The sequence below is a fragment of the Chenopodium quinoa genome, unplaced genomic scaffold, assembly GCF_001683475.1.
Source record: "Chenopodium quinoa cultivar QQ74 unplaced genomic scaffold, ASM168347v1, whole genome shotgun sequence".
NCBI classification, from domain to species: Eukaryota; Viridiplantae; Streptophyta; class Magnoliopsida; order Caryophyllales; family Amaranthaceae; genus Chenopodium; species Chenopodium quinoa.
Genome location: NW_018744626.1, coordinates 5810556 through 5831408, shown reverse-complemented (window position 1 = coordinate 5831408; position 20853 = coordinate 5810556). Strand labels below are relative to the sequence as shown.

Genomic DNA, 20853 nt, shown 5'->3' with positions numbered 1-20853 from the left:
GGACAAGGTTGATATGCTGGATGATCCTCAGTGTGAGCTGTTGTTACTTAGGGCATGTACTGGAGTTTCTAAACTCTACTTTTCCTTGCGTACTTGTCCTCCAGGTGCATTTGAGGCGGCTCTTTCGACGAGGCTCTTCGATCTTCCTTGGAGCGTATTGTTACTGCTTCGGGGCCCGGGTTTGGTGATTGGCAGTGGCGGCTTGCCACCTTACCATTTGCGTTTGGAGGGCTTGGTGTTTACTCCGCAAGTGATGTTCGTCACTATGCTTTTCTTGCTTCCCGATTGCAGTCTGCTGGGTTGCAGACGCAGCTTCTGCGTCGTACTGGTATTGTGGGTCTTGGTCAAGATTTTGAGGATGCGTTGAGTTTGTTTACTGGAACGGTTGAGTATGACATTTTAGGCAATCCTTATGAGGTCGCTGCCCCTAAACTCATGAAGAAATTGACAGATATATATTTCACAAAGGTTACCGCTTCGGCAGAATCCACCTTTTCTTTGTCTCCTCGGCAGTCGGCATTGTGGAAGTCGCAGCAGGGTGATCACACCTCTGCTTGGCTTCGGGCAGTCCCTATTTCTGGATTGGGTCAGACGATGAACGCTAAGACATACCGATGTGTGCTGTGTTATCGGATGGGTGTTCCATTGTTCTCTGTCTCGACACCGTGCTCTGCTTGCTCTCGAGTTTTTACTGGGGATGTATTCAGTGACCATGCGGTGTCGTGTGCGGGCATTGTTGGTATTAAACATCGGCACAATGTTGTTCGGGATACATTTGTTGATATTTGCTACAAATCTGGGATTTCAGCAAGAAAGGAAGTTGACATAGGATTGTCTGCAGGGAATGACGGGGCCCTCAGACCTGCCGATGTGTTACTTTATTCATGGGATCGTGGTCGTGATGTATGTGTCGACTTCACATGATCTTCTCCTTTGACACAGACAGGGTTATCTGACTTTGTTCCGGGACGGGTTGTGGCTGATGCGGCTCATCGAAAGCGGGTTAAGTATGAAGCTCGTTGTCTGGCGATTGGATATGGTTTCATTCCCTTCTCCTTTTCTTCGCTTGGGGATTTAGAGAAGGAGGTTGTTGCGTTGCTGAAGCGGATTCAAAGGTTCTCAATGACGCAAGACATTGAGGCTCGTGCTGCAGCTCACATATTCACTAGGGTAGGCTTTGCTATAGCTAGAGGAGTGGGGGCCCAGATTGTATCTCGGCTTCCCACTAATTTATTGTAGGTTGTATGACTTTTGTTTTTGAGATAATAATAATAATAATAATAATAATAATAATAATTTGTATTTAATTTGAAATAAATAAATAATAATAATAATCCAATGGTTCAATAAATCCTTTTAATATTCAATAGTTAAATATTATTTAAACACGATAAGTAATCCAAACCATTCAAAACATGATTTAAAAATCAATCATTCAAATAATTTTATACCTTCAAACATAATTTATTTCAAAATCAATTTAATTCAATCACCAATCAAATCATGTAAAACATGTTATTCTAACCAATTACTTTCAAAGGTATTTAGCCACCTAAACGTACCTTGATCCTTGCTAAAAAAACCACACAAAAAGAACCTCAAGAACCTTTCAACATAAATATTATTAAATTAAAACCTCCCAACTATATAAGGTTCACAAATAAATATAACCTTAATCAATATAAGGTTCACAAATAATTAAATTAAAACCTCCCAACTATATGTACATGAACCTTTCAACATAAATATTATTAAAAATATGATTTTATTATCTATAAATCCCCCATAATAATAATAATAATAATAATAATAATAATAATAATAATAATAGTTGAATAAGAGAAGAGAATAAGAAAAGATAAGAAACCAAGGAAAAGAGAAGAATTGGATTTGCGTTGGAAAGAATAGGCAGAACTTGCAGAGACTATAACTCCTTCGATATAACTCCGAATTGGGTGATTCTTGAGCCTAACCTCAAGGATTTTTCGAGAGGAACAATATTCAGTGAACCAGAAATGCCCAAAAATTGGCTTCAAATATAAACGGGATGATTTGTGTAAAAAGAGGAGAAGAAAAGTAGAGAATTGGTGTGAATAAGTGGGAAGAATTAAGGGTCTATTTATAGTGTTGAGGGTGTAGAAAGGATAGGGCTTAAGGTGGAATGAGATTAGAATAAGAACATGATAAGTTTATGTTTGTTGAATGAATTTGAGTAACATTTGGTCTAGATTAGTAGGTTGGTTAAAAGATAAGAAAAATTAAACGGATACACATATGGTTGGGAGAAGGAAGATAGAAACAAAATGAGATAGAGAATTAGAGGTTAAGTTAAATAATTATTAACAAACTAAGGTGATAAAATCACTCTTAAAACATGATAACTCACGTTCGCATTTTTTTTTAAAATAAAAACGAAAATCATAATAAAATAATTGAATAAATAAATATTTTAGATAATATTAAAATTAGTTAAATACATAATTATATTAGATATTTCTCTTGAAATAGTTAGTATAATAAAGTATGGACCGACCTAAAAAAAAGATAATTAAACCTATATTATTAATTTAGAAATTCAAAAATAATTAATTATTCATATGATTAAATACTTATATTTGACGCCAAAATTCAAATATTATTTTGGATCCAAATAATGAATTTACTAAAACACCCTTTTTATAAAATAATTCTTAATTAATTAATTAGAAAATACGTATGAAAATATGGGGTATTACAAATGGTGTGAGAATTTGAGAACACAGAGTAGAGAAAGAGATGAAATAGAATAAAGAGAAAGAGAGAGTAGGAGAGGGAGTGTTTAATTGGAGGGAAAAATTGTGTGAAATTAGGAAAAATGGGGTGTCATTAGGAAATTAGAAGCCATGTGCCACTCACATGTGGGAAAACACGTGGTTAACGCCGGAAAATGTTTAGTCAACGTTGGAAAGTGGGTGTTGGTTGTCTTGAACAAACAAAATTTTAAAACATGTTTCTCTTGGCAAAAAAAAATAAAAAATTTAAAAGGTTTTTTTGAACAAAAATGTCACTTTAAAAGGTTTTTTCCCGACAAATTTTCCTTTCTAAAATGATTTAAATGATTTTTGAAAAAAAATGGGGAGGACCCACTTTATTTATTTATTTATTTATTTATTAATGTGTGTCTTATATTAAGTCATGTCATATGACTTAAGGTGATCAAAGTGACCTTAGAATTTTCAGGGTAACTAACAATATTTATTTAGTTGTCAAACAATACCTCCTTGGTGAGCTGATATCCCAATATTTGATCACTTCATCACTGTCACATTTACTCCTTGAATTGTTTTCCATCGCATCCCAATTTTGATTTTTTAAGCTAACTTTTACTTTTCCTATTTCAATTAATTCTCCAATTATTCGCTCCTCCACTATGCGTATAACTTCTTGAGATCCCTTAGCTTACCCCAACTAAACTAATCAGATCTAATTAAATAAAATTGTAATACTCCCTCCGTTTTTTTTTATATGCATCACTTGCATTTACACGGAGTTTTAGGAAAGTTATTTGCTTCAATATTATATTGTGCAAGTGGGGCAAGTGGATGATTAATTTATTTTGATAAAAGTACAATATGGGTCATGAAATAAATAGTATGTGTGAGAGAATGATTTATTTAATAATATAAGTGGGGACCATGAAAGAGAGTGAAATGATAAAATATTTTGAGTGGGGTATTTGAGAAGAGAGAGATAATAAAATATAGTATAAAGTTACCAAATATAGAAGTGATGCATATATAAAAAAACACCCCTAAATAGAAAGTGATGCATATAAAAAAAAACGGAGGGAGTAATAAAAAATCTTACATTGCCAAAAAAACCCATCTAACCGAAACCATATCGAGCCATACCCAACCGGTACAACGGCTGTCATAAGTTAAACCCTTTTACTAAGTCATACGAACCAAACGGACCCTCGTTTCATTCTTCTTCACCCACTACAAGTCTACAACCAAAAAAACCCCTCGATTGCAACTTCCTTGTAATCCAAGTTCCAATACTAACGTCGACGATTGCCAATTTGCCACCATATTCTTCCGCATTTTCTCTTACAGAGTTCCAAAAGCAGCGCACCTGAATCAACCATGGTGCTTCAACTCCCTCGACTCACCAACTCTCTTCGAGACCCTTTCGACATCGATCGTGCTTATCTTCATCGCAAAACTCTCCTCCAAAACCTCTTTCCAACTAGGTAATCTTCAATTTTGAATACTCTAATCAATCATCAATTTTCTCATTCTAGTTTAGGTTTACGATTTTTTGATTTTTTTTACTTGATTTTGGTGTTTTTAGTAATGCCAATTCAGTTGATGAGTCGGAATTAGCGCGAAAGATTGTTTTTGATTGGGAACAAGGTAAATTTCAATGTTTAAGCTAGTTTTGCTTCGAAATTCAGTTAATTTGGACTGTTTAATTTGATGTAAATTACTTGTAAATTGAATCATTTCAATTTTTTTCTTTAAAAATTGTGATTGTTTTGGTTCGAGAATGAAGTTTTGACATGATATGTGTGCAATTGGTTTTTTTTAGCTTCTACTGAAGTGCGGCAAGCGTACAAACAGTTTATTGGCGCGGTTGTTGAACTGATTGGTGGAGAAGTTGTGTCGGACGAGTTTCGTGAAGTGGCATTGACTGTGTATCGACTCTTTGGTGTCCGAGGGGAGGAGGAGGAGGAGGATAGTAGAATGCTCGCCGAGAAAAAGTATAGCTTAATTCTATCACCTTTGAAATGTTCTTTAAAATTTAAATTTTGATATTTGGTGAAATTGCTCTAGTTTTATGGTTATCCTGGAATATGATTTGAACACTTGTAGAATGCTCGCCGAGGAAAAGTTTTGCTTGTGTTTCATCTGTAGTCTAATTGTAGGTTTGTAACCAATTGCATTTGAACACTTGGGTGGAGTTGGGGAAAGAAAACATGGTAAACTTATGAAAATGCTGTAATTTTCTGCATTAATTTTTTCGTTTTCCTCTTAGAAGCTTTTTTTATTGGAGCTTTCATGCTCAAAGAGATTGTTATTATTGTCCAACTTCTGATTGTCATTTGTGAATCTGATAGTCTCTGAACATGGATTTAGGTCTGAATTACAAAAATTACTGGGTTATACTGTTTCTGAAGGTAGCCTGCGGAAAGTAGTTCAATTGGCTCAGAGACTATGTAGTCTGCAACCTAGAACAGCTTCACCTAATATGGATGGAAATTTGATTGATGATGATGTAGAGTTCGGATCTAATCTTGATTTTAGACCTCCTTCACGGTTTTTGCTTGATATTACTTTGGATGATGAAGAAATTTTGGGGCCAGAGGACTTGGCTCCATCGACTTCAGTGTACAACGATTGGCCTGCAACTGATGCTGATAACAACCGTTTTTCAAATGGTGGGATAAAATATGATTTAAAATGGTTAAGAGACTCATGTGATCTAATAGTTCGAGGAAGTGGCTCACAGCTTTCTCGAGATGAACTGGCCATGACAATTTGTCGAGTTCTCGATTCTGACAAACATGGGGAAGAGGTATTATTTAAATTTTAATCTGTTGTCACCTCCTCGTTGTTGGTTTTTAAAGTTGCAACTAGAAGAAGTGTAGTTTGGACAATAACTGCCTTTTGTTGTAGATTGCTGGTGATCTACTGGATCTTGTTGGGGATAGTGCTTTTGAGACTGTTCAGGAGCTTATCTTGGTAAGGTGTAATGACTCTTTGTTTCTATAACTTGCCATATTTTTTCATGTCGAAATCCACTTGTGTTTTTATTACACGCATCTTGATTTCATTGCTATACTTAGGTACGTAGTTTCTGGGGGCAAAAGATTTTTTACTGAAGGAATTTTTTTTCATTAAGAACAATAAGATAAGAGTATTTCAAAAAAGAGGGCAAATATTTGCTAAAGGACGAGCATAAGATAATCTTAACATCCAGGGATTGTGATTGTCGGTCCATTAATGTTTGTTTGCTAGGTGGTCATTAATGATTTGGTTGTAGAAAGGAAAACATAAGACCTGAACTTTTGAAACACAAATTTGCATCAAGATATCGAATGATCCATAACTTGAATTTCGAATATGGGTGATAGTGGGCCTAGTGGCATAGTGTCAGAATAATTCTGCACAACATATTCAGCTAGTGAGATTGGTAATTTGGCTAATTGAAGTTCAAGACTCATTATTGTTTGATTTTATTATGGGTAGAATAGGTCTTTACAGTAGCAGAGAAGGCCTTTGGTGTATTTATTTGCAGATGGTTAATTGACTCTTTTCTCTGTGTTTGTTGGTTTTAGCATAGAAAACAGCTTGTTGAAGCAATTAGTCATGGCCTGCTAGTATTACGATCTGATAAGTCGCCTTCAAATGCTCAACCGCGCATGCCTAGTTATGGCACTCAGGTAATTGCTACATATTTCTGTATAAGTTAGTTGCAAGAAACATCATTATTACTTTTGACTATATGTGTCATTTTAGGTCACTGTGCACACTGAGTCTGAGAAACAGATTGATAAACTTAGGCGCAAAGAGGAGAAACGCCACAAGCGTGGAGTTGGGCAAGGGATCGAAGATGACTTTTCCTCTACAAGTTTTTCATCCTTGCTGGAAGCAAGTGAGAGGAAAAATCTATTTGATGATGTGATTGGAAAGGGACCAGGACCTCAGTCATTAGGTGTTTCTGCACTTCCACAGGGAACTGTGAGAAAGCATTTCAAAGGTTATGAAGAAGTCATAATTCCTCCAATACCAACAGCTCCAATGAAGCCTGGGGAAAGACTGGTATCAATCTTGCCACCATGCATCCATTTCTTCTTGCTGATGAATTACAATTCTAGTATAACAGTGTTTCTGTTGAATATTTCTGGTTTTGTCTTTTCGGATCAGGGAGAACATGCGACAAGAATAGTCTAAGAAAATTATTGAATTTTCTATCTATTATATTAACACACCACCAACTATTATAGAAGTATTGAATAATTTCTACTTTGAAGCAATTGATGCAATATTGACTAACCAAAGGGCGCACGGATCCGATGTCAAAACACTTGGAAAATGATACGTAGGGGTGTTGAGAGATAAGGGAGACTACTACTGTGGGAGCCGAGAGGATACATGAGAGTGAGAAAAGGATAGTACTATATGATTAGGTTTTACTGATGTGTTTGACTCTCAGTATTGGTTTAATTTGGGAATTGATCTTATACTGTACTGTGTAGGATTTGGATCTCGATGAGGAATGGTAAGAGTTTTAAGAACAGGTGCTCTACACTTCTAAGTGTTAGTCTTATAAAGAGTAGTTATCTTTGCTTCTGTTTGGCGCTACTTTGTTGGGTCAGAGGCATTTATAGGAATATCTTTACTGGTGAAAATATAATTGATATTGTATTTTCTATCTATTATTTTAACACACCACCAACATAGTCACAGAGCCTGAGAATGCCTCGTAGTTACATACTTGTAGTTAATTAAAATATTTATAAACTTTACTACACGGGCATCGCTATAAGACAGGGTGCCTCTAAGACAGTTTTATAAATATTTTGTATGTCGTGCTTTTCTTTGTTATTTGCATAGATCATCTAATGTGGGAATAGGGGTTTTGAATTGAAGATTTTCTGCTAGCTCTGTAATTTTGCCACTTGTAGATAACTGAATACATCGGTTTGGTCAGAATATTGTTGTTTAGTTGATCCAGGAACCAGGAAAAATTAGAAATATTAGAGATTTTCAGGTATATTGGTATTGAAGAAGTATCTCATCTCTCTCAAACCACAACTCTTCTTCTTCCAATATCCATGACAATCTTTGTTTTAACAAGCTAAGCACAGTTTAAATTCCGATATCGGTGGTTAATGTCTTGTCGCTTTCTCAGACCACATTGCATCTTCTTTTCCGATTTAATTGTTCTCCTTGTTCCAAGTGATATATACCTTGCTGCTGCAATGAAAATTCTAAGCCTTTAAGTGATTCAAAACGCTTTTGTTTCAATTATTTCATTGCTCCCGGGTCCTTTGTTTTAAACCTAATTTAAGTCTTCAATGCTGATTGTGATTCAATGCTTCTCATCTCTTAATATGGACCCTTTCAATGTTCTTGCTTTTGGATGTTGCGAACTTGCAATAAGTGATTTTGTCCATTAGTGGTGATTTTCCTGCCTGCAGATAGAGATAAAAGAATTAGATGAATTTGCCCAAGCTGCTTTTCATGGATACAAATCCCTCAATCGTATCCAGAGCAGGATCTTTCAGACAGTCTACTACACTAATGAGAATATTCTAGTGAGTAATTAGTGAACTATCCTAGTACTATTTTGTCGCATAAAGCAACATCTTTCTGAAGTGGTACTTTTTAATTTCAGGTATGTGCCCCAACAGGAGCTGGCAAAACAAATATAGCTATGATTTCTATTCTACATGAGGTATGACTTGTTTACAAGTATATCATGCAGACAACTCATACTGTATTTTACTCTCTAGGTGTATTCAGCTAGAAGCATTCTTCATTATTCTTACCTAGGGTGCACACTGGAAGCTGTTAATAAGTTATATACTAGTAAAGTAGACACAATTTTGCCACATATGTCAACAACTCAATACTGTTAAAATTTTTTGCTGTCAAAATTTTTTCCCTTTAAAAAAAATTAAAATATTAATACTATGTATATCAGTATATAGAATCTTTTGAAAAAGGATAAATACCAAGTATACATTTGTTCACTAGTTTGGAAAACTGAACTTTCGACCAATATTTTATCTATATAGAGCAGAATTTTCTATCTCGATATAGGGGAAAGATCTGGTGAGAATAGTTCTCTATGTGAGAGCACTATGTTCTAGAAGATATCACAACCATTAGAGACTAAAAGCTCCAACTACTGAAATATCTCAAATAGTAATGGTAGTACAGTGATTCTATAATCAAGCATCTTTCTCTTTAAAAATTTACCCAACTTTTAATGGCAGCGAATTCTTTGATATAGAACTGCACATTAACGAGTTGGAATTATTGTTTGTCGGCCTTCTAACGCTGAAGCTATTGCTAAAGATGAATAAGACCTTGTTACGGCTATGTTTAAGAGGCTACCTTTTGTTTAACGGATGAATGTCGCAGTCATTTATGATGATGATAATGGCGGAGGAGAGATTAATTTCCACCATAAATTTGAAATTGATTTCCACCATTGATTTTACTAAGCTTGATTGAAATTGTCGTGAGTTGGTTATTTAGAAGATTATTGCATTTATGAATTTCTTTCAAAAATTGTTTCTTTAAGTTCTGCAGTTTTTAGATAGTTTTAGATAAGCTTTGCAGTTTTTAGATAATTTTTGCAATTTTGCATATCTTTAAAAAAAAATAAAAAATGCATTTTGTTAGTATTTATTTTGACGATGGAAATGTGCTTCAAAATCTTATTTATCTGTATTCTTATGTTTTTTTCTTCTTTTGGAACGTTTGATTTAAGTTAATTAAGAAATTTGACTTAAAACTTTGAGCACCTGATTTTATATTTAGAACACACGAGTAAAAATTTAGAACATATGAGTAAACATTTGGAACATCAGATATAGATTTAGAACATGTGAGTAATAATTTAGAAAATCTGATTTAAGATTTCAAACATATGGGTAAAAATTTAAATTAGATTTTTTAAAATTTTACTCACATGTTATAAATCTTAAAGCAAGGTTTCTTGTATTAGTTTGTATACCCTCCGATTCTTTTGTTCTTTCCTTTCAGAATCTTGGCCCTATCCATAAGATGAGAGAATCTTCTAAACTACTCTCAATATATAAAACATAACATCGTCACGTTGGGCCTTATTTGATTCGTCTCAATGTGTTGTTTATCAATATTCCAACTGTTGTGTCTTTTTTTTACTAATATAGAACTAAATTTATTTACGGTCAAAGTAATGTGTTGGAAAACGTACACAACCAAAATGCGAAGAACATTAAGGATCAGAGGGACTAGTATGTATTGCAAATGTTCACCATTATGTTATTTGTATGGGCCTTTTGCTTTCTTCCTCAGTTCTTTTGTCCTGTTTTTTACCATTAAAAGGGGCGGGCGGTGATTTTCTGTTCTGAAATTGTTTAAGGTTTTCCATATACTGGATTTAGTTTATAGCTCTGAGGTGGAACATTAGGGAAATTATGCATCCATAACTGATTGAAATCTTGAAATTGCTCTCATCAAGTTTACACTATCTTATATACTCTTATATTGGAAAAACCAAAAATGCTGTGGAAATTATATGATACAATTGTAATCACTATATCAATTTTGAATAATGGCAGATTGGACAGCATTTCAAGGACGGTTACCTGCACAAAAATGAGTTCAAGATTGTTTATGTTGCTCCAATGAAGGTAGACTTGACTGTTTTTTTTCTGGCTTGTCATCTTCTCTTCAGCTTTTTAAAGTATCCCCTTCGTCTATTTTTTTTCATTTCATTGATGATTCTCTCTAATTTCTGTAGGCATTAGCTGCTGAAGTTACAGCTACATTTAGCCATCGGTTAGCTCCATTAAATATGACAGTAAAGGAGCTTACAGGAGACATGCAACTTTCTAAGAATGAACTTGAAGCAACTCAGGTTGGTTATCTTTTTTTTTTTTTTTTTTTAATTTTATTATATCTGCATGCCTCAACCTATTTTGCTGTTGTACTGGTGTATTAACATGGCTTATCTCTTTGCTTTATGTCAATTAGATGATAGTGACCACACCTGAAAAATGGGACGTCATCACGCGCAAGAGCAGCGACATGTCACTTTCAATGCTTGTTAAGCTTTTAATAATTGATGAAGTACACCTTTTGAATGATGATAGAGGTCCTGTTATAGAAGCATTAGTTGCTCGTACTCTTCGTCAGGTAAGATCCTCGAAATTTTGGAATCATCTTCGTTTTGTAGATATTTACCCTGAGCATGAAAATTTTGATAGAAAATGATGATTTAAGAGCAATTAAAACCCATATATAGCAATCTACTTTATCATAGCAGTTCTTGTTACTCTAGCTAGCTTCTTGACATACAATTAGAATCATCAGAGGTTCACAGATTTAGAAGTTTTGCACGCAGCAGCTGTTGAGGTGAATGTTTAGGGTGCTAACCTTGTTTTAAAACCTCCCTATGAAATTCTTTGAGATCTACCCTGTTGTGGTGAGTGTCTACCTTTGAGTAAGGATGGCATTGGCTGAACGTAATAAAATTGCTTATTTTTACTGAAAGCTACCCTAGTTCAGTAACATCGGTCATTTCATGTATTTGTCAAACTTGTTCTCTTCTTACTTTAGGGATTGTATACTATTTGTAGTATTTTGTCAAATAGTTCAGGTTAGTCGGATATCTCAGGTTCATGTGCTCACAACATTGTAAGAAGTTTACAAACTGGCATATGTTACATGTCCTAGACGAGAGCCCACTGTAGCCTTTTTAGACATGCGAGGTACTTTGCTGGTAAGGCTGAGCCAATTAGGCTTATGGTTCCATCTGTCATATTTCTTACCAGATCCTCAATCTATATGTTGAATCTTCTTAATTAATATAGCCCCCAAAAAAACCTAGGAGGGTGAGTAGATTGTGTTTCGGTGGATGTAGGAAGAGCAATTGTTGGGTGATTGGGTTGATTAAACCTGATGTTGCCTCATTATTTGGCTTACATATAATAGTAAATGTTGCAGTTTAAAAGTTACTTGCATTTTTTTAAACTACTTTTCACCCATCTTACTTGACCTAAGATCTGCGTTACCCATCCAAATTTAATTCATTTTACAGTAAAGACAACTAAAATAAGTGCATGCACCCACTTGGACATAAATCCGACTCTTAGATGCTTCAAATTTCAAAATCAACGACTTAGAGACATGTTTTAGAAGGATCTGTCACTTGGATTTGGACTCGAAGATTTTATTCTGTTTTAAGATATAAGATAACCAAAGTATGATTTTCTCGTATGGTGTCAAAGAGATAGCAAAACAGGAAATGTAGCAACAAGCCAACAAATCAACTTCTTAAAAACTTCTTTATTTGTGCCATCATCTTTACCCATTACCACAGATTTGAGCAAGGTTTTAAGGTTTTTCTTGGTAAAAAAGTGCTATTTCTGATCTTTTTAAATCAGGTATTTGGTACCCAAATTAGTATAAAACTGGACGATGGCTTGAGCAGTTGGTATCCAAGTAGATAAGCCACTTCTTTTTCACAGATCTTGCATCATACTCCTCCTTATAAAAAGACCCAGTTAAACATTAAGATACCAAAGAATATCATGTTTTGATACAAGTATTAGTTAATTAGCAAATATTGAAACACATTGGATACCAGGAATTATAAAATTCTAATTATCTTGTGCATTCAAGTAATCCCAATGTGTTCCTTGACAAAGTCAATAGTATGTTATAAAGCTATAGTTATGCTGTGTGTTAAACAATCTCAACGTGCTCTTTAAAAAACAGATATAAAATGAAATCCAGTTTAAACAACATATACATACTAGAATATATTGTCATATTACGAACTTCAGAAAAATTTGAATCACATTGATATAAGGATTAAACAAAAACGATTAAATGATTGGGGAAAATTAAAGGGACAACAATACGACCACAAGTCCACAACCATAGTGATCAATTTTGAATTAGCTCAGAAAAAGTAGTTGCCTCACCAATAAGAGGATATTGTTAAAACATCCTGTCATCGGGACAACTGTAATAATTAAGTATAGTTATATCATTATATTCAATTTGAGCAAGCATATTTACAGTTCCAAATACTTAAAAGCAGATAAATAATTCCAGAGAATATAAATCAATTGCATAAACAAACTTATCCATAATAACAAGGGAAAGTGAGGGACTAAACCACAAAGGCATTGGAGGCGTGTTCTTGAGTTACAGAATTTATATGTGATTGTCGGGGAACTTTGTATGAGAGTTGCAGAATTCCATTGTAGATGGCTAAAGGTCTGAGTTCATTCTTGAAGCTTTTTAGTTAAAAGTAAAATCAACTATAGACAGTTGCAAAATTGAAGAGCTTTGGTATTTGGGGATATGGACTTGTTTGGAGAATTTTGGTATATGGGAGTCGTATTTTCGTCTTTTAATTTATTTATTTGATCGGAAAGTTTTGTACTTGTTTGGGTCATTCTTTTCTCCCACTTGTTATTCTGGCTGATCTCCCTTTTCTGTTTTTGTAGGGAGAAGAGAGAGAGAGAGAGAGAGAGAGAGAGAGAGAGAGAGAGAGAGAGGGGGGGGGGGGTTATTGTCAGTGTTGTGGAAGATTATTTATAGAATTGTTCTAACTGATTGAAGCTGCTTTAATTTCTTTGATAGGTCGAGTCAACTCAATCGATGATTCGCATTGTGGGTCTCTCAGCCACTCTACCGAATTATTTGGAGGTTTGTCCCTTTAGCTGTTGTTGATTTTATCATTGACAAAACATTATAAATTTTCTTAAATAAGAATAATTATGACCAAAGAACCATTTAGGTGGCACAATTTTTGAGGGTGAATCCGGACTCGGGGCTCTTTTTCTTTGATTCTACCTACCGTCCTGTGCCTCTTGCACAGCAGTACATTGGTATCAGTGAGAAAAACTATATGGCTCGCACTGAGCTGTTGAACAAGATTTGCTACTTCAAGGTAATATTTTCTACGTAGTTTTGCTAATTTTTTCTTTTGAAGTGTGTGTTTATGTTTATCACCCATAACTTCATGACAGGTTGTTGAATCCCTAAAGCAAGGTCATCAAGCAATGGTCTTTGTCCATTCACGCAAAGATACTGGGAAGACTGCTGAAAGACTGGTACCATTGCTTTATAAGTTTTTCTGCTATCCATTGAACAAATTTAGGGTTTTATTCATTATATATTATGAACAAATTAGCTGTTCTTCGTGGCTTCATCTGTTCATTAACGAAAGATAGACATTAATGATAGTTCTTGTTTCATTGCTGTTTCTCAAGTTGTCAAGTTCTTTGGGTCAGGATATTTTATCTAGCTTCCCTTTGGTGCTATTGCATGGGGCTTTCCGGGAATGTTGTTGACTTTCAGTGTGAGTTGCACCTCATTAGTTTTCCTTAGAGATTCCAGGCTTTCCTACCTAGTTTGATCTGATCTTGGGTGTATGGTATAATACCTCCAATGGAAAATACTGATGACAATAAAGGGTCAATCTTGGTCAATCAAGCAATACTAGTATGTAGAATATCTGAATGACGTAAAAGAAATAAGATGTCAATCACCACAGCCTCAATTTTACCGAGTATGAATTATGAAGATAGTTGTTAAAGGAATCACATTGTAAGAGCTATAAGCAGATTTTAAGAGATTGTTAGTGTAACTTCTATGAAAGATTCTCCATTTTATAGCTTGGACTTGAGAGGGCACCTGAGTCTGAAATTGAGACTAGGGAGAATTTTCGTATCAGGATATTGAAATAAAAATTAACCTTGTAATAGGATTGGTTATTAGAAGGATAGTGCTTTTTTAACGTGTTAAATTTGTCAGCTAGTTATTATATTTTTTTCCTGAACTCTTTTAGATTTCAATGGCACATTCAGTTTGAAAAACTAACCTTGGCTTCCCACTTGTAGCATAGAAGAAGCTTAGAAGCCTATATCCTGGTATATGTTCTTGGTTTCAAAATTTGGGGTTAAACAATAAAGAATTATTATAAAAAAAAGAAATTTTTGACGTATGTTGAGTGTTGTAATTGTTATGGTATTAAACTATTAATCAGGTACTAACATATATCGAATGTGAAGTTGAATGCCTGCTGGCCTACTGTTTGACATTTCATTGTTTTCTTGTTAATTTTTTTTGTCTACAATAGGTTGAGCTTGCCCGAGAGGACAATAATCTAGAGCTTTTTCAGAATGAGACACATCCACAGTTTCACTTGATAAAGGCAAGGACCTCAACTGTTCTTCACTTACTCTTTGTTAACATGATTGCAGGTCACTGATGTATTTGAACTGTTTACATTTCAGAAGGAGGTTATGAAGTCTAGAAACAGAGAATTAGTTGGACTTTTTGATTCTGGGTTAGGTATTCACCATGCTGGAATGCTTCGTTCTGATAGGGGTCTTACTGAGAGACTTTTTTCTGATGGATTGCTAAAGGTAAAATGCTTTTAACTTTTATTTCTTTATTGTTCATTTCCTGATTTAAACTCTGTTTATTTCATGGATGACTTTTGCTGCAGGTGCTTGTCTGCACAGCAACTTTGGCATGGGGAGTTAACTTACCTGCTCACACTGTTGTGATCAAGGTTTGTTCTTTTCTTCTCTATTGCCTATAGAAATTTTAGAAATCAAAGTGGATTATTTTTTGATATTGGTAATGAAGGTGGTAACTATTTATCAAGTTGAGTATCACCCACAAAAAGTGGGGCTGCAGTTGTATATCATGATATTCTCATATTTCGGCATGTGAAACTTTATAGTTTTAGGGAGGAAAAAAAAATTAATAACCTGGAAGACCAATGGTGTATAAGAAATGCCCTATGCTTGTTGTAGTTAATGGATGCCGAATATTGATATAATAATGTGTATTTAAGCTCACATTTGAATCATTATCATTTCTAAGATGAGGCTTCATTTAGCCATCTATTGACTTGGTTAATTAGGATAACAAAACCTGTAGTGCTCTGTATAATCATGCTACCAACTGCAACATCATCTTTGATCATGCTCCTCATTTGCATTGTGCTGTGTATTATGTAGTGTGCTCTTGCATGATGACCATTGAAAGAACAATATTTTAAAGTTTCTGTTACACTCTTCTTTCTCCTTTTGCTAATTTTATAATAGAAATTAAGGGTTGAAATGTTGAATTGCAAAATAAAGCTTTGCAATGAATTACTGGCACTATTTGTCTCAGAAAGTGTTGTTAAATATATTCCTTTGCTCACATGTACATGTATTTCTTTGACTACACAATTGTTGCAGTCAGAGCTCTACAGTCATTTGTACATAGCCTAAATTTAAAAATTATGATTGTATCTCTGTTGTGCCTTGCAACGTTTGGTAATTGGTATGCCTGTAACAATTTCTTCATATATTACCACATTGCATCAAATTATTGGCATGGGTCATAGGAATGCTCTTGTTTTGCAGCAAAAATGTAACACAAGTTGATCCTGGTGAAATAATCCTGTCAGCCGCTCATTTGTTAACATTGTATCTACCCCATACTATTAGAAATCATAGGTTGGCATCTAGTATATGGAATCCTCTCAAATGGAGTGGGTTAAGTGATTTTTGCCCCTTCTTAATAAGCATGTACATGATGCAGAATTTCTCTCATTGATAACAATCTTTAATCCGGGTTGAGTGGTTTTTATCCCTCTTTCTCATTCATTGCATATTCTTCAAAGTTCATTAATCCTGATTTGAAACATCAGATGTCTATACGTTTACTTCACCCTTCAAGTATAATATCAATGGATCAAAGAATATGTAATCATTTTCCCTTGCAAGAATCAGAAATGCTTGTCTATTGCTTTCTGTTCCATCTGGGAAAATTAGTTTGGCTGAAAGTCCCATCTTGCTTGCGAGATAGTGAAATTAGAGATCTTTGGTTGATCATGCGCTGTCCTGTCCACAGATAAACCCATTTATCATTTGTTAGGGGTTTTTTTTTATTTATTTTTATTTTTTTATTATTATTTTTTATTTTATTTTGAGAAGAGTCTTCATTACAAATAGTTTTTCTTGTACTCCCTCCGTCCCATAATATAGTTCCTATTTTCCTATTTTGGAGATCCAAAATGTTGTTCTCGTTTCTATTTTTGGATAGTATGTAAAGACTTTATACCTTCACTTTTTTTAACTTTATTCATTGTACTTCCTAAATTACCCTTGAATTTTACACATGTCATGTACTTTTTTTTACTCTCTCTCTCTCTCACACACTTTTGTCTATAGTTGTACTTTTCACTTTTATTAATGCATTTCATCTAATTTTTCTTCCTATTTCTTAAACACCGTGAAAAAACACAAATAGGAACTATATTATGGGACGGCGGGAGTATAGAACTTCTTACTAACTGCCATTCAGGATGAAAATATTTCAAAAATTCTAATCAATTTATCTGATTGTAGAGTTTGGTCAAAATGATTAAAATTGGTTACGGTTGTTTGTTTGTTTGCTAATGCTGAATACGATTATGTATTTTATTCCTTGACTATGAAAAACCCTCAACCAAAAGGCATGTATTTCGTTTGGGAAATTCTGCATACCCTTCTATTGATCAACAACTCAAGCTTACATGTATATGCTTTGACTGATTAGGGCACACAAATATATGATCCAAAGGCTGGTGGTTGGCGGGACTTAGGCATGCTTGATGTTATGCAGGTGAGAAAATTCTTGTAGCTTTTGCTTGTGGCTTAGTTAACAGAATTTCTTGTATTCTGTCCATTCTTTTTTAATTTCAACATTGGAAGTTTCATGCTTGCCAATGCACTTTTTATACTCTTAATATCTCTAATTAGGTAAATATTATATTAATTTGAGATCTTGAAAGTGTATAAATAAGATGAATCTAACAATTTCACATGAATATATTTATTCCTAATGTATAAATCACAAAAGTCGATCAAAGGAGCATGTGTGAATCGTGTAAATTTCCAAACATTTCAATTTAAAAAGAACAGAGGAAGTATTATTTATGGTTTCTATTTCTTAATACTCTTATTGATGCTGTACTTTTAGATCTTTGGGCGTGCTGGAAGGCCTCAGTTTGACAAAAGTGGTGAAGGCATTATCATTACATCTCATGACAAGTTAGCCCATTACCTGCGGCTACTTACTAATCAACTCCCTATTGAAAGTCAGGTAGTCTTTTGATGATCTTTTTGTTATGTAAAGTGATTAAGACTGCTTTAAGCTTTCTCTATTATCCCTGGTGAAGTGCTATCTTGAGAATCTGCAATGTTATCCTTGTCGTGGAGTGAAATAAGGAGTATTATGGCGGACATGATGATTTATTTTTGGATTTAGTCATTTAAATTCATGGTTTGATTGTTATAGGTTTGAGTTGGATATCTGTAGTTAAGAGCATTTCATTTCTATGAAACTTTCCCATGCTAAAATATCCAAAATTTCTCTATTATAATTTCTTGTATTCTGTCTGTTCTTTTTTAATTTCAACATTGGAAGTTTTATATTATTTCAGCCCCTTACAATAAGCTTTACTTAACTACCAACAACTCTTTTACAAATAGGGGAGTTTTATATTATTTTATTTATTTAGTTTGATTTATATTGTTTAAAATATGTTTGTGCTACATGCATTATGGGTCGAGAATCAATAAAGCATGTGCTCTTGTGAGGTTTTTTTTGTACTTGTGGGATAGAATTTTTGGATGTGAAAAAGGGGTTTGCGGGTGTGTCCATGACCCAATCTTAATCTGTGTGTTCCACACTTGGTAAGGAGAACATGCTTCACGGGTGTGGATCAGGATACCTTGGGTAATCTAACCTGGTAGTTTGCTAGCTTTTGTTAGGATGTAACTTGTTGGCTGTTGTTTGGGACCAAATGATGCTTCTATGGCATTCTTTGGCCAGATCTTTAGATTGGCTGGCGGCCAGGCATGCTGTTATGTTGTTTTTATACATGTTTTGATATAGATAGTTCCTTGTCATCTTGCATCTTCTTTTTATACACTACATTATGCATTAATTAATTAGATTTGTCAAAAAGAAAAAGAAATTTCACGGCTAAGAAAAAAAAACTGTAAAGGCTGAGTTTCTGACAGGGCTTATATTAATTTCTTTTGGCAGTTCATCAACTCCTTGAAAGATAATTTGAATGCTGAGGTTGCGCTGGGTACTGTCACAAATGTGAAAGAAGCTTGTGCTTGGCTTGGGTATACCTATCTATTTATAAGGATGAAGATGAATCCTTTGGCATATGGTATTGGATGGGATGAGGTATTCGTTAACCTGTTTAGTTTATATATTCTCGTATTTAGTCTTAAGTTTTGGAAATGCAGTTGTATTTCTGCAGGTTTGTGTAATGAACTAGAAACTTGAAGATGAAGAAGATTAAGGGAAGAAGAATAATTTGATTAGTAAATTAAGATAGTGTAATAGGCCTTAGAGAGGCTTGATATTCTGCATGAGTCTGAATTAACAAACTAAAACTCCTTATTACTCTCTCTCACACACAGTCACACATATGTATTGCCTTCTTCCACAAGTTTTGGCAACAGACTTATAGTCATTCCCGATCATTTTCCTTCCGTAAGCCAGTTCATTACAGTTTGAAACCAAGCAATCATTTTTTTTTGGTGGTGGTGGTAATGTTTTACAATTATGACTGTAAGGGCATTTGTTGTTCTCGTTTTGTTGTATATTCTTTGCTGAGATTTGTCCTTCAGAGGGTCATTTTCTGAAGCTAACAATTGATTTCCTTGATGGGGATTTGTAACTAACTTAGTTTTGTATTAATGTCTACTTAGACGTCTTCATCACCTATCGTCTACTTGTTATTGACTCTGGGCCCAGAAATAAGGTTTATATATCCCTCTAGGAACTTCTCATAAATTTTCTCTTATTTGTTACAGATAGTTGTGGATCCTTCTTTGGGTTTAAAACAAAGGTCATTTATAACTGATGCTGCTCGTGCCCTTGATAAAGCAAAGATGATGCGTTTTGATGAGAAAAGTGGCAATTTTTACTGTACTGAGCTTGGTCGTATTGCAAGTCATTTCTATATACATTATTCCAGTGTGGAAACTTACAATGAAATGTTGAAGCGACATATGAGTGATAGTGAGGTAATTAGTCAAGATAATGGCTTCCTTAACCAATTTAATCTGTTGAGCTGATATTTCACTTATCTCCTTCATTGCATCAGATTTAGGTGAAAAAGTTTTAATATTGTTGAGGTTGCTAGTTCAGTTTATTTTATGGTGACTCTCTATTATTAGATCTAAAGCATATTAAGAATTTCTTGTACATTAGACAATCAGGTTCCTTAGGACATAATCAATACGCATTAGTATTTGGTTCTTTATTTATTTTGTGGATAATCGACCTGGGATATGCTGCTCATTATATCCTGTGGCGTCAGGATCTTCATTTTTCTCATTATATATATATTTTTTAATTTTTTTTTTTTTATGTTGGTTCATACTTTATACTGATGTAGGTTATTGACATGGTTGCACATTCTTCTGAGTTCGAAAATATTGTTGTAAGAGATGAAGAACAAATGGAATTAGAAAATTTAGCACGTGAATGCCCCTTAGAAATTAAAGGTGGTCCCTCCAGTAAACATGGGAAAATTTCTATCCTCATTCAGGTACATTTGGTCTCTCTGAATTTATACAGTCCCTCCATCAAAATATATTGTGTTGCATTTCTTTTTACGCTTCCTCTGCCATATTTCATGTGCCATAACTTCAGCATTACTCTTCTTCTAGCATAATTTTTGACTAGTTTAATTATAGTATCAACAGATGACTGTCTTGGTATACTATAGTTGTTGCAATTTATTAGAGATGGAGTGGCTTACATCTTTTGAATACAATAATCAGTACGATTATGGACTGTTCTGTTTATGTTGTTATTTGCAGTTATACATATCGCGTGGATCCATAGAGGCTTTCTCATTGATTTCTGATGCTGCATATATAAGTGCAAGTTTGGCTCGTATTATGCGTGCTTTATTTGAGATATGCTTGCGGAGAGGATGGTCTGAGATGTCAGCGTTCATGTTAGAATACTGTAAGGCTGTAGATCGTCAAATCTGGCCTCATCAGCATCCACTCAGACAATTTGATAGGGATATCTCCTTAGAGGTTTTTTTGGGAGC

General features: G+C 34.4%; 1 protein-coding gene across 2 annotated transcripts in view; it reads left to right on the top strand.

Moving 5' to 3' along the window:
• The first annotated feature begins 3815 nt into the window (after positions 1–3815).
• Positions 3816–20853, top strand: part of LOC110700686 (DExH-box ATP-dependent RNA helicase DExH14-like) — a 34261-nt gene continuing 17223 nt past the window's right edge. The window contains exons 1-24 of one of the 2 annotated variants that reach the window (XM_021878269.1): positions 3816–4231; positions 4333–4394; positions 4570–4741; positions 5118–5556; positions 5658–5723; positions 6320–6424; positions 6501–6803; positions 8186–8302; positions 8383–8442; positions 10322–10393; positions 10504–10620; positions 10737–10898; positions 13359–13424; positions 13516–13668; positions 13748–13831; positions 14860–14934; positions 15017–15148; positions 15232–15297; positions 17322–17387; positions 17745–17867; positions 18816–18965; positions 19601–19813; positions 20188–20340; positions 20615–20839. In XM_021878269.1, the coding sequence (XP_021733961.1) occupies positions 4125–4231; positions 4333–4394; positions 4570–4741; positions 5118–5556; positions 5658–5723; positions 6320–6424; positions 6501–6803; positions 8186–8302; positions 8383–8442; positions 10322–10393; positions 10504–10620; positions 10737–10898; positions 13359–13424; positions 13516–13668; positions 13748–13831; positions 14860–14934; positions 15017–15148; positions 15232–15297; positions 17322–17387; positions 17745–17867; positions 18816–18965; positions 19601–19813; positions 20188–20340; positions 20615–20839 (3288 nt within the window). In that variant the 5' untranslated portion in view covers positions 3816–4124. Of the gene's footprint in view, positions 4232–4332; positions 4395–4569; positions 4742–5117; positions 5557–5657; positions 5724–6319; positions 6425–6500; positions 6804–8185; positions 8303–8382; positions 8443–10321; positions 10394–10503; positions 10621–10736; positions 10899–13358; positions 13425–13515; positions 13669–13747; positions 13832–14859; positions 14935–15016; positions 15149–15231; positions 15298–17321; positions 17388–17744; positions 17868–18815; positions 18966–19600; positions 19814–20187; positions 20341–20614; positions 20840–20853 lie in introns of those variants that run through there. The other variant, XM_021878270.1, reaches the window with a different exon arrangement.